Source organism: Chelmon rostratus, chromosome 22 (genome assembly GCF_017976325.1).
Source record: "Chelmon rostratus isolate fCheRos1 chromosome 22, fCheRos1.pri, whole genome shotgun sequence".
Classification (NCBI taxonomy): Eukaryota; Metazoa; Chordata; class Actinopteri; order Chaetodontiformes; family Chaetodontidae; genus Chelmon; species Chelmon rostratus.
Window position 1 is genome coordinate 7,921,331 of NC_055679.1, and position 12,329 is coordinate 7,933,659.

The window sequence follows — 12,329 nt, forward strand, 5'->3', positions numbered from 1 at the left end:
CCGCCCTCACCGCCCCCAGCGCTCACCAGGCGAGCTCCGCGTCGCCTCTCCTGCCGCTCTGAGATGTTCTCCGTCTTGACGGAGCGCTTTTCACAGGAGACGCACACCGTCCACTGTTGCTCTTCGGCCGCCGATCATCCGGTTGATTGACATCATCGTAAAAATTAGTGGATCGGAGCCCGAAAACACTTCAAACAGAGTCCGATGGCGCAGTGGACGATACTTTTGCTTTTTTTGTACGGAGTTCTGCATGGACAAGGTGAGAATACACTTTGGCATTGAGGTGCAGAATTTGAGTACGTTTTGAGACCGTGAGTGGTTTGAATAACTTTTCATAAACTTGTTTGTTTTGAGACATATTTTAGTGCAGCCGTGTTTCCACGGAGTGTCTGTCTGAGAGCTTGAGCCCATTTTGATTAAATCTGCGTCAGCCACTGGCACTCAGGGAGCCTTGCTATTTTTTCCAGCTCCTGTGCTGCATGCCTCTTCTGTCTATTTCTAACCGTGCCATCATCCCAACACTGCAGAGATTCAGCCTCCCGCTGTGCAAGAGTGCTGTCAGGATGGGAGGGATCGGGCCCTGGTAGGACAAGACTGTACAATCCTCCCCCTCATCTCCTCTTCACACATCTGCAGGTAAGCAACACCTGGTTTCTCAAATGGGCTCGGTCTCCGGAGGGTCTCAGAATGGGGCCCAGGGAGCAGGAAGGGTTCAGAGAGGGAATGCATGACGTTTGCTGGATTTATCTACAGTGTAATTCTCCACAGTGTCGCTACCTTATGTCTCTGCTAAAAACTTTCAAATGAAAGTGAGGCATTTTGCACCGGGACATGTGTTCATCCTGTAGGCCAGCGTTGGCGATGGTATTTTTAAAAGCAGGAAATACCCTCAGGCTTTCAGGCCCCAAATCATCTCCACAGCCCTCAACCATCCATCCCGCTTCAGGGGAGGGTTGCCACATTGTAACTACACAGTAAGCGCAGGCGTTAAGTGGCCCCCTGGAGCATTTTTAACACTAAAGGTCCCCGTTTGACTGTTAGAACATGGAGGTGGTGATTGATGAAACAGAGGAACACCTGGTCAACACATGGAGGTGGCACTGGCCAAGGAAAGGCAGGGAGAGAGAGGTTTTTGTCCAGCGCAAAGTGAAGCATATTTAATAAAAATATACAATAAAAGTTCCAAGCAGCTGATGGTTACATCTTTGATGGTTTCTAAGGTAGGTTACTTATTGCTGCAACTAAATATGCAGTGTATTACAACATACACTTGCAGTCAGCTGATCCACTGTATCTAATGTAAATAGGGAGTATTTCTTCACATGCTTCTTACCCAACTCTTTCCTCAAAGAGCAAAGCGTGCAGTTTCTGTTCCGGTTGATACGTTTTCTGCCCTTTACTTCCAGGATTGCCCAGGAGCAGTGCTGTGCAGCGGCAGCCGGAGACCAACTCTGTGACAACGGCATCAAGATGGCCCGGGGACAGGGGGCCTGCGAGAGGCCCTTCTTCCAAGGAGACCCCTGGGAAACCAGAATCTCTAAGGTTGTCCTGCTAATGTCAATACCTTCAACCTTTACACGTCTCCTTATTCTTACGCACACGGACAATACACTTCGCCCTTCATAAAATCAATGTGTAGTGGGATTAGATTTCTTCACGTTTCACCCTCTCTGCCTCCTCTTCAGATGTGTTGTGACTGCTGCACGCTCGGCCTGATGACGGCGAGCCGCGGGTCGAGCTGCGAGCTGCGGGGTTTGTTGCTGGGGAGACAGTGCGCGCACGCGGCCAGAACCTGCTGTGGCAAAAACACGACAGAGGAAATCAAGCCGACTGATAAAGGTAAAAAGGCATAAACAATGGCGTGCTCGCGGCCTTCTGTGTCTTGATTAGCTCCACTCTGTCTTATCAGGAGAGAAAGGCTACTGGCTGTCTGTGACACTCAAAACAATCCACATGCCTGGCCAGCTCACAACTGCAGGCTTGTTGCCTTTTTAGGAACTGTGGAATCATGCCCATTTGTCACTAAATTACCAACATTTATGACTGTGTAATTAACAAATAGAAAAGATAAACAGCAGTGAAAGGATTAAGGACACATTTGTCCTTATTAAGAGAGTAATCCGCCAATTTAGCATAGCATTGTCGGACTCAAGATTTTAATAAGGATCGAAATCATTGCAGAACCAGAGATATTGATTTTTCTTTTCTTCCTTGTCGAAACCTGGTGCCCACTTTACCCATAATGCAACTAAACCACGCTATGCCAGCAGCGGCTAATGTAGCCTCGAGCAGCTAGCCGAGGAGGAGGAGCTGGCTACAGGTCTGGAAGGCTCGTTATTTCGAGCTCCAGACCACCAGATTTGTTTCAGTTTCGAGCTCGTAGTCCTCAGCCCTAACCAGTGCTGCCTCAAGTGACATCACTAGAGGCAGTTCATCAGATTTTGCACAGCTCCCTCTGTAGCGACAAAAGGCTTTACGCAACATTTCGACATAAGCAGTAATTCTGCTCAAGACCTGTAAACACACTTTGATATGTAAAATTGCACCTTTAGTAGCTTTTAACTTCTCTATAATGACACTTGCAGAGATTTGTTTTGACGAAAAGAGTTTTCAAAAGAAGTGAATGCTTCACATCAAAACAGGCAGCGTTACTTGGAGCAGAGCGAGCAGCCCTGTTTTCACAGAGGGTTGGATAAATGGCCTTGGTGTGGCTGCTGTGGAGCACAGACAGTCTAGGTCACAGGGCTATTCACTACCAGACTAATCTGTAGACACCTTGCCAAATGGTAGCTCGGGGCCAACTGGTGTTGTGGCTTGTAGCTTTTGTCGCTGTGCTGGCTTCAGGTGAAAAACACAAACATGTGGGCAGGTCAAAGCTGCAAAAACACCCCTTTTTTGGACATTTGTGAAGGAAAGCAAATCGGTGTCTTGCTGATGTCGAGCCGCAGAGATTTGTGGAGCCGTACTGCGGGACAAAGTGCTGAATATCTGCTCTTATTTGGTTTTTAATGAGGCTTTTTCTTCTGTAGAACCAGTGACAGAAAAGCCCACGCCCAGCGTTACTGCCAAGCCTCCAGAGGGATCGGACACCTGTAGAGGTCTGGCACCTTCATTTCTTAATGTGATCTCCTTTGTTATAATAAGAGCTGTAAGAGGCTTAAGTGCCTCTCGGTGGCTTTGTCTTCCATCAACCAGTGACATGATTCCTGTGATCTAGGACACAAGCTGTGACGTCTACTTCTTCTTCATGTGTCTCTCTGCTGTTTTCAGACTCCACTTGCTCCCAGTTGTGCGTGGGAAATGGTACATGTGCATGCCATGATGGTTATCAACTGCAAAACGATGGCGTGAACTGTGAGGGTAAGCAATGAAAATGAAAGCGTGACTTCACCACAAATCAGCCTCTACACGTTGTGTTTAGTACTAATGTCGGCATGCTAGCTTGCTAAACATTATACTTGCTAAACATGAGCGTGTTAGCGTTGTCATCGTGAACATGATAGCATCCTAACATTAGCGTGAATGCACAATCCACTGGAAAAGGTCCAGTGTGTAGCATTTAGAGAGATTTATTGGCAGAAATGGAATATAATGTTTGTGTTTTCATTAGTGTTTAATCACCTGAAAATACAAGAATGGCTGTGTTTTCGTTACCGTAGAACGAGTTCCTTATATCTAGATAGGGAGCAGGCCCGCCATATTGCACAGCCATCATTTCAACAGTAGCCCAGAGAGGACAAAACAAGCACTGACTTAAGAGAGAGCTTTTCACATTTTTGCGTCTTTAGTGACCACCGTAGGGGATGGTGAGGTGAGGAGTAGTCAGTTGGTTGCAATCCGCAACTTCACCACTAGATGCCACTAAATCTTAGACGCTGGTCCTTTAATATACGGATGGACTGCTTTTCCTCTTTTTGAATTGATGACTCTCTCCTCAGATGTTAATGAGTGTCTGACTGGCAGTCACAACTGCGTCATCGGCCAAGTTTGCATTAACACAGAGGGCTCCTTTCGCTGTCAGAGGGAAACCAGCTGTGGCACCGGGTATGAACTCAGAGACGACAACACTTGCCAAGGTAACAAGTCAGGAGCACTGTTCAAATTAGGCCTACAAACAAATACGAATAACATCACCTATGATTTAGATCATGTAAAACATTCGTTCAAACAAGATTCATGCATGGTATATTTATGCTTTGATCATTCTTTCCTCCTTGCCTGTTCCAGACATAGATGAGTGCACTCTGGGAACCCACAACTGTGGACCGGACTTTGTTTGCACCAACACGGTTGGCTCATTCCGCTGCCACCCAAAGGAGAGATGCGCAGATGGTTTCATTCAGGACGCGGCTGGCAGCTGTATCGGTGAGTTCGGTGTCAGACTCAGATGAAAACATTCCGCGGGTCAAACATGAGCTGGCTTTCTTAATGTGTTTTCTCATTAGATATAAATGAGTGTGTAGCCCAAACCAGTCCATGCCTGCCTGGCCAGACTTGCATCAACACGGTGGGCTCCTACACGTGTCGCAGGAACACAGTCACCTGCGGACGAGGCTATCATTTAACTGAGGACGGCACACGTTGTGAAGGTAGATACTGTCCCAATAAACCGATTTTCTGTTTGTAAAGTCTAAAGTATTGTGTTTTTTGCTGCAAGACATCAGCATTTCACAACTTTATGATGCAATTTCTCTTAATGTTACAGATGTGGATGAGTGTCGTGCAGGCAATGTTTGTGGCGGCCATGGTTGTGTCAACCTGCTGGGCTCGTACCGCTGTGAATGCAGAATTGGCTTCAACTTCAACAGTATCACCAAACTGTGTGAAGGTACAGAAGGAATTCAGCACTGTCTTCTCCATCAGCCATACAGTGATGTGTTTTCATGACTGTCACATAAGCTCTCATGTCTAGATTAGAACAGTGTTTGGATCTCTGGTACATTCACAGTCTGCTCCCTGTGTTCCTCAGACATCAACGAGTGCAGGCATTATCCCGGACGACTCTGCGCCCACAAGTGTGAGAACACGGAGGGGTCCTACCAGTGCAGCTGCACCACTGGCTTCAAGCTGTCCCATGACGGCAGAAACTGTGAAGGTAAAGATCACTCTTCACTTCATTCATCCATGAAGATTTATGTTAGGACTATATGAAGTATATGACATGATGAATGCCAATGAGATTTCTGAATGAACGCAGACTTGTAAAGACGCGTGTTGCATCTGTGCCTGCATGCTGACAGATGTCAACGAGTGCGACGCCAACCCATGCAGCCAGGAGTGCGCCAATGTCTACGGCTCCTACCAGTGCTACTGTCGCCGTGGTTACCAGCTGAGCGACATTGATGGGATAACATGCGAAGGTACTGCCGGACTTCATGGTCATCATAATCACTCAGTGTAGACTGTGACAGATAGCGCTCATTTGTACTCTCTGCTGCCCTCAGACATTGATGAGTGTGCTCTGCCGACTGGAGGGCATGTGTGCTCCTACCGCTGCTCCAACGCCCCAGGGAGTTTTTACTGCACCTGCCCACCAACAGGCTACACCCTCGCCTCCAATGGACGCACATGCCAAGGTCAGTGGAAAAAACTTTATCTACACTTTCCCATTCTTCTAAAAACTGAGCTGCTATTAAATGCGTAACCTACGCCTCCCTCCTGTGTTTTCAGACATTGATGAATGTGCAGCGGGGAGCCACACCTGTTCCACGACTGAAAGCTGCTTCAACATCCAGGGAGGATTTCGCTGCCTGTCCTTCGCATGTCCTCCAAACTTCCGGCAAGCAGCACAGGGGTGAGAGCTGGTTATGATGAGCTGTTGAAACAAAAGGGTTGATTGTCCCCAGCTGACCATGATGCCTCATACTCATGTATAGTTTAATGTCAAGCTGTCTTCACTCTCACACCTTTCTTTTTCTTATTCAACTTCCTGTGATGTGGATTTGTTAGGTTTTCGCCTGCTGTCGCCCGCAGCTTTCGGTCCTCTCTCACTCTTCAGCGTCCTTCTGTTACTCCTTCTCTCCGTCCTCTCCCTCTTTTGTTTTCCGCCCTCCATCCAATGAGCATTTCATTTTTCCGTTTCAGCCGTTGCGAGCGCGTAACTTGCGAGCTCACGCGGGATCCTGCGTCGTGTTTCTTGCTCCCGCTGAGAATCTCCTTCTACAACATCAGCTTCCCCACCAACACTCCCATCCCAGCTGATGTTTTCCGGATGGGACCCTCTAATTCCGTGCCGGGAGACAAAATGCTGCTCGACATAGTCTCCGGAGACGAAGAGGGATACTTCATGGTGAAGCAGCAGGCTCACGGAGGAGAGATCTCACTGCGCCGTGCTTTATCCCAGCCCCAGGACTTTTTTCTGACTGTGGAGATGAGGCTGATTCGCTACGGGACGACACATCGGTACATGGCCAAGATCGCCGTGTTTGTCACAAACGAGCAGTCCATCCGGCCCTCCAGAACATTTCCGTATTAGAAGTCTGTGAAATTTAAAGGAAAAGCTTGGACTGTTTGATGTCCATCCCTATTTTGGACTCACAACTGACGAGTTATTATGTTGGCTTTCATTTTCATCCATCTTTTCCTTTAAATCCACTGTTCCAGCTTTCCATCTGCCATTTAATGCAGTTAATAAGGGGCAGATCTATCATTCTTGCATAATTCTCCCAAAGCTAAACTGGTGGTGCAGCAGCCAGATATGGTGAATTTGAGTGGTTATTTAAACAAAGCAATTCATTTTTATATGCCATCTTTTCTCCTAAACATCTATCAGAGATCTATCATTTTCTCTTTTATTGTATTGATCCAGATATCATATCAAACAGAGGCTGCTTTTGTGTTAGCTACTGCTGGACCACGGAATGCTTTTTTGCAAAAAATGGGGATTTTAAGGTTGTCCCTAATTAATTGCTATTGAGCTCTAGGTGGAAATCCAGAACTGAATGAAGAAAAGAATAGATTATTGTCACACCAAAACCTCCTAACTGTGATATGTGTGGTGAAAAAATTATGTTTTATAACCTCTAGGCAGAGCCAAGCTAGCTGCTTCCTGTCTTTATGCTAAGCTAAGCTAACTGGCTGCTCTAACTTCATATTTAACGTACAGAGATGTAGAGCGGTATTGATCTCTTCTAACTCTGAGCAATAAAGTTAGTAAGGGTATTTCCTGCCCAAAAATAACACTTTTTTTTAAACTTTTGTTTGGTTATCAAAGCAAGAAGCCAATTGAATTGCATTTCTATATTTAATGTGGTCTTGGGAATGCATTTTTTTTAAATATTCGCTTGTTTTTCCCCTGTTTAAAAAACACTTTTTTTGTTTATCATTCTAGCATATGATGTAGCAGTAGATATTAAGAATATTAGGACATTGTACCACTAGATGGGGCTCATTAGCTGTTTAGGTTCCCTACAGCACTGATAGGACACATTCATGTGCATTAATCTGCATTAATGGCAGCTCGCTCTACCTCGTGTCTGTGCGGCAGCTTCCCTTCATGTGTCCTTTCTATGTGTTTGGAATTAAAAAGTGACAGATAAAAATGGCTTTTCACTCTTTAATATCTAAGCACACACACACACACACACACACACACACACACACACACACACACACAAACACCGGCAATGGTTTCTGCCACTGCTCTCGTGCTTCCTCCGCTGTGGTCATTTCTAATGCTGCAACCAATTTTTCCTACGCTCTGTTCCAAGCGGCCTCAGCTTCGGATCAAACAGGCCTCGCCTTAGCGGATAGCAAGAAAAATAAGCGTGGCACTTATTTATGGGCACCTGGGGCTCGGCCAGCATGGGGGCTCAATTAGTGGTGGAGCGGCATTACAGCTCATATGATGGATGGTGCTTTTAGTGTTGGTATTGGGTGGTTATCAGTTAATTTGCTGTAAATGATACCAAGAGGCCAGTAGCTGTGTTGGTCAGCTGGATAAAGGCAGCCAGACAAATTTTCCACTGTTCCACTTTCCTCCTGGTGGTTTTGAGGGTTGAATGCATATAGAGCTGATTGAAAATGCAAATATGTGAAATATATGCGGTAATTATTCTCTTAAATCTTCGGATTATATAACCACCTACTTTCCAAAATGCTAAGTCAATTATTTTGAATAGTAGAAATAGTGACATGCTTTATGATAATAATAATAGTATCAGTATTTTTCGGAGTCTTACTTTGGAGAGACACATTTATGGTGATTCTTTTTCCTCAATCTACCATGTGACTATGATGTCATTGGATCACATCAAATGGCATTCATTCTTACGTACCCACCTGTGGTTTTCTACCATCCCGTTTTTTCCTTGGTGCCACTTCACCACACAATCATCTCTGTGGCTTTGGCCTCGTGCTTAGCGAACAACTTGGACTCACCTGCTTGCTGCTAATTACATGGCTCTCCTCCCACTGCAGCTTTTGAGGTCATGTTTGAAAGCGCTACTGTCTTCACGCTGGGGAACCCCACAAACATGATTTTAGCTTGTGGAATCAGGGTTTGGCCTCTTTTTAAGGCACCCGGTCTTTGGTTAACCATGGAGGTCTATGGGGCTATTCAGGTGTTGCCAGGTTCTTCTTACTCAACTCAACTGTGGAGCTTTGGTCAAAACATTTTCTTATGAATACTGGTGTATACTGCGTAGGTTATAATTGTGGGAAATTCACACTTCTTCTTCAGATTCTGTGTATTCCTCTTCCTTTGGCATGTGTAGTATGTCCCCCTTTTCTCCTCATTTCCTTTCCTGTCCTTTCATCTCGCCTCCTTTCCATTGTTTTTTTCAGACCCAGAAACGATGCTTCAGTCAACGTGCGCTGTATCAAGGCCTGCCAACCCAACGACATCGGCTGCACTCTCGACCCGGTCCACCTCATCACCCACACCGCCCTCTCTCTGCCAACCTTCAGAGACTTCAGAGACCCAGAGGGTAAGACAAGGTGGAGGGACAGCAAGTTCTTAGAAACGGCTTTATATAGCAGTCCTTAATCATGGAAGATGCTTTTTATTGGTTATAATGGAAAACTCTTGATCCCTATGAAGTCAGACAGTGTTGGACCTAAGTAAAAGTTAACTTGAGCAAATATTTGGGGCAATTATTCAGTGTTTGTCAACTAACCAGTGTCACAGATTCCACTGGTTAGTTGAATTGCTGTTCAGTAATGAGCTACCATGTTTGTCACCTTCACAAATCTATTTAAATGCATTTTTTATCGATAGATGTCCAGGCGAACCTAAACTCATACAGCGCATACAGTGGCATGCATTTTTTCAGTTACTATGAACAGCTAAGCAAGTAAAGGTTGGCCTGTTTTCCAAACAGCACAAAGTTAAAGATGATACATTTAAAATTTCACGTGAGATTACTTTTTTATATCCATCTGTTACTGTGTTAATATCACAATTATGGAAAAGGGCTTGAAGCAAAAGTTGGGGAACCATTCATCCAAAGACTTTTTGTAGCCAGCAAAGAGTCTTTCAGGTCTTGTTTGGGACAGCTTTGCCCATTCTTCCTTGCAAAAAGCTTCTAGTTCTGTGGGATTCTTGGCTGGTCTTGCATGCACTGCTTTTCTGAAGTGTATCCATAGATTCTGGATGATGTTCAGGTCAGGGGACTGTGAGGGTCACTGCAAAACCCTCAGCTTATGCTTCTTGAGATACACCATTGTAGATTTTGAGGTGTGTTTAGAATCATTATCCTGTTGTAGAAGCCATCCTCAGATTTTTTACAGACTGTGTGATTTTTGTTTCCAGAGTTTTCCGGCATTTAATTGAATCCATTTTTCCCTCTACCTGTGAAATGTTCCCTGTGCCACTGGCTGCAACACAAGTCTAAAGCATGATCGATTCACCCCCGTGCTTAACAGCTGGAGAGGTGTTCTTTTCATGAAACTCTGCATCCTTTTTTCTCCAAACATGCCTTTGCTCATTGTGGCAAAGTTCTGATTTACTTTGTGAGTCCACAGGACTTTTTTTCAAAATGCACCAGGCTATGCAACGTTTTCATGCAACTGTATATAGAGAATCCATCATAAATCTTAAGCCCAATTACTTATATAAACTATTCTTCATTTGCAAGTAGTCCTGGTTATTCTGAAAAGGAAAATGTGCAGTTTGTCTGTATTTGAAGTTAATAAGAGAATTTGAAAGGCTGTTAGTGTTTGGCCTGCGGCTGAAAGGGTTAACACAGTAGCTTGTAATAGCAAATTCTAAAATTATTTGCAGCCTCGTTGAAATAAAACTTTCCACCCACCAACCTGCCACAGCGCATAAGATTCAATTACTTACTTCAACCCACAGACCAATTGTTTAATCATATCATAAATATCTGATTCGAAGACTCAAATGCATGTTGTGGTTTACGTCTATCACACTAACAGAAACTTTAAACCAACTCTTCCACCAGATATAGTTTTCCTGCGGACGGTTGCGGCGGCTAACCCTGCTCCTATACCCGGAGCCACTGATGTTTTCTTTGACATCCTGGCTGCAGATGACCAGCTCTCTTTTGATGTGCAGAAGCGCTCCCACCAGGGCATGATTATGGGTAAGAGGAGGAAGTATCACTCAGAACCAAGCAGTCAATTCTTTATCATATCCTTTATTGAATAGTCCATAAAGTTATTACATTTACACTACTTGTCCCACAACTGAATTTCAGTGAAATGTCAGTAATCCCAGTCTGCGTCCTCCCCCAGGTGTGGTTCGGCAGGTGAAACCTATCATTGGCCCCAGGGACCTTGTGTTGGACGTGGCTATGAACTATGTCAAGTCAGGGATCATTTCCCATCGCAACGTCGTCATCATCCATGTCTTCATCTCTGAGTTCTGGTTCTGAGCTGAGCTAAGAAGTGAATGAAAGTGCTGAATTAGTCATGCAACGGCCTGGCAAATATTATTTAAATATAGTTTTGAAAATCAGCAAGATAAGATCAACCAAATCATCAGATTTGGTTCATTTGCAAGATGCACTGAAAACAGTTACAGAGTTGCAGCCCATCCAGGGCGTTAGTTCACAGCAGGTCTTTGTCATTTCAACACAGTATATACCAATCAAACAAGAACATTATCAGAAGATACTGGACTAAGAGTCCAGTGTTTTGAGCCAACGCTAATGTCAGCATGCTGACATGATTGTAGTCACAATGCTAATGTTTAGCAGGTATAATACCATGTTAACCATTTCAGTTTAGTCTGTTAGCATGCTAACATTTGCCAATTAATGCTAAACACAAAGTACAGCTGAGGCTTCTGGGAATGTTGCTATCGTATTTGGTCACAAACCAAAGTATAGTAGAAATTTTTCACCGCATGGAAAAGTTAAGGGATCATCAAAGTTATTAAAATTCATCCTGTGGGGCTCATGAATGTCTGTGCCACATTTCATGAAAGGTCAGCCAAAAGCTGTTGAGACATTTCACTCAAAACCATAAATGGCAACCTCATGGAGGCGTCAGAGGAGCAGCGAGGGGAGCTCCAAAGTTATAAGTTATTATATACATCATGTGCGAACCATTAATATCTGTATCAAATGTTTGCCACTCCATCTGAGAGTAGTTAAGATATTTCAGTCTGGACCAACCAACCAACCAACATTACCGTCCTTATAGCCAAACGATTAAGTTATTTTTCCCCCCACAAAACAGACTCATTCCTCACTTGACCTCACCCACAAATGTGTTGAACGTTACATACCTTTTATAAGAGTTTAATTAAATAATGTAATTGATTAACAGGGTGCAATCATCTTCTTAACCACTGTCCTCTGTGTTTCACTTGAATCCAGACTGTAGACTGTTGGTTGAACTGTGGAACTATTCGATATCTGCTCTATTTCATCTGCGAGGACAGGCCAGATGCGACAGGCTTCATTTGATAATAAAATGTTTCATCTATGGACTTGCTTTGAACATTGATTGTGTTTTGTAGCCTACCATCAGACTGTATGACCATCTGTGAATAATAAAGACTTAATGTGGTTAATTGTGTCCATGTTTTTTGCTGAAAAGATCTAGATCCTCTACCACTGCAGACTAAACTAGCCGTCTTCTAGTTAGCATAACTGAGGTTTCCAGAATAACTAACATCTGACAGGGTCGCCTGTTTTTCCTATAATTCAGCTCTTCAGATTTCCTATCGTCCCATACCACTTCCAGTTTGTGAGGATATTTCCAGTTATTCCACTCAAGGAATGAATAATGGGACTCCTATACTGGGACTGTTTGGACCCTCGAATACCTCATCTTACAGTTGACAAATTGCTTGAGGTGGATACTTCTTACCATCCATAATCAACTCTCTTCCACATCGATCTGCCTTTAACCACTGCTGT

The 12,329-nt window shown here is 44.3% G+C and overlaps 1 protein-coding gene across 1 annotated transcript; it reads left to right on the plus strand.

Annotated features, from left to right (window-relative positions):
• The first annotated feature begins 112 nt into the window (after positions 1-112).
• LOC121625796 (fibulin-1-like) lies at positions 113-11,958 on the plus strand. Its single transcript, XM_041964060.1, has 17 exons — positions 113-259; positions 528-636; positions 1,407-1,542; positions 1,686-1,839; positions 3,030-3,098; positions 3,271-3,360; positions 3,939-4,076; positions 4,228-4,365; positions 4,446-4,589; positions 4,706-4,828; positions 4,970-5,095; positions 5,241-5,360; positions 5,445-5,576; positions 5,671-5,794; positions 8,785-8,927; positions 10,404-10,544; positions 10,696-11,958. Exons 1-17 carry the CDS (start codon positions 205-207, stop codon positions 10,833-10,835), a joined length of 2,082 nt encoding a protein of 693 aa, XP_041819994.1. The 5' UTR covers positions 113-204; the 3' UTR covers positions 10,836-11,958.
• The last annotated feature ends 371 nt before the right edge of the window (positions 11,959-12,329 follow it).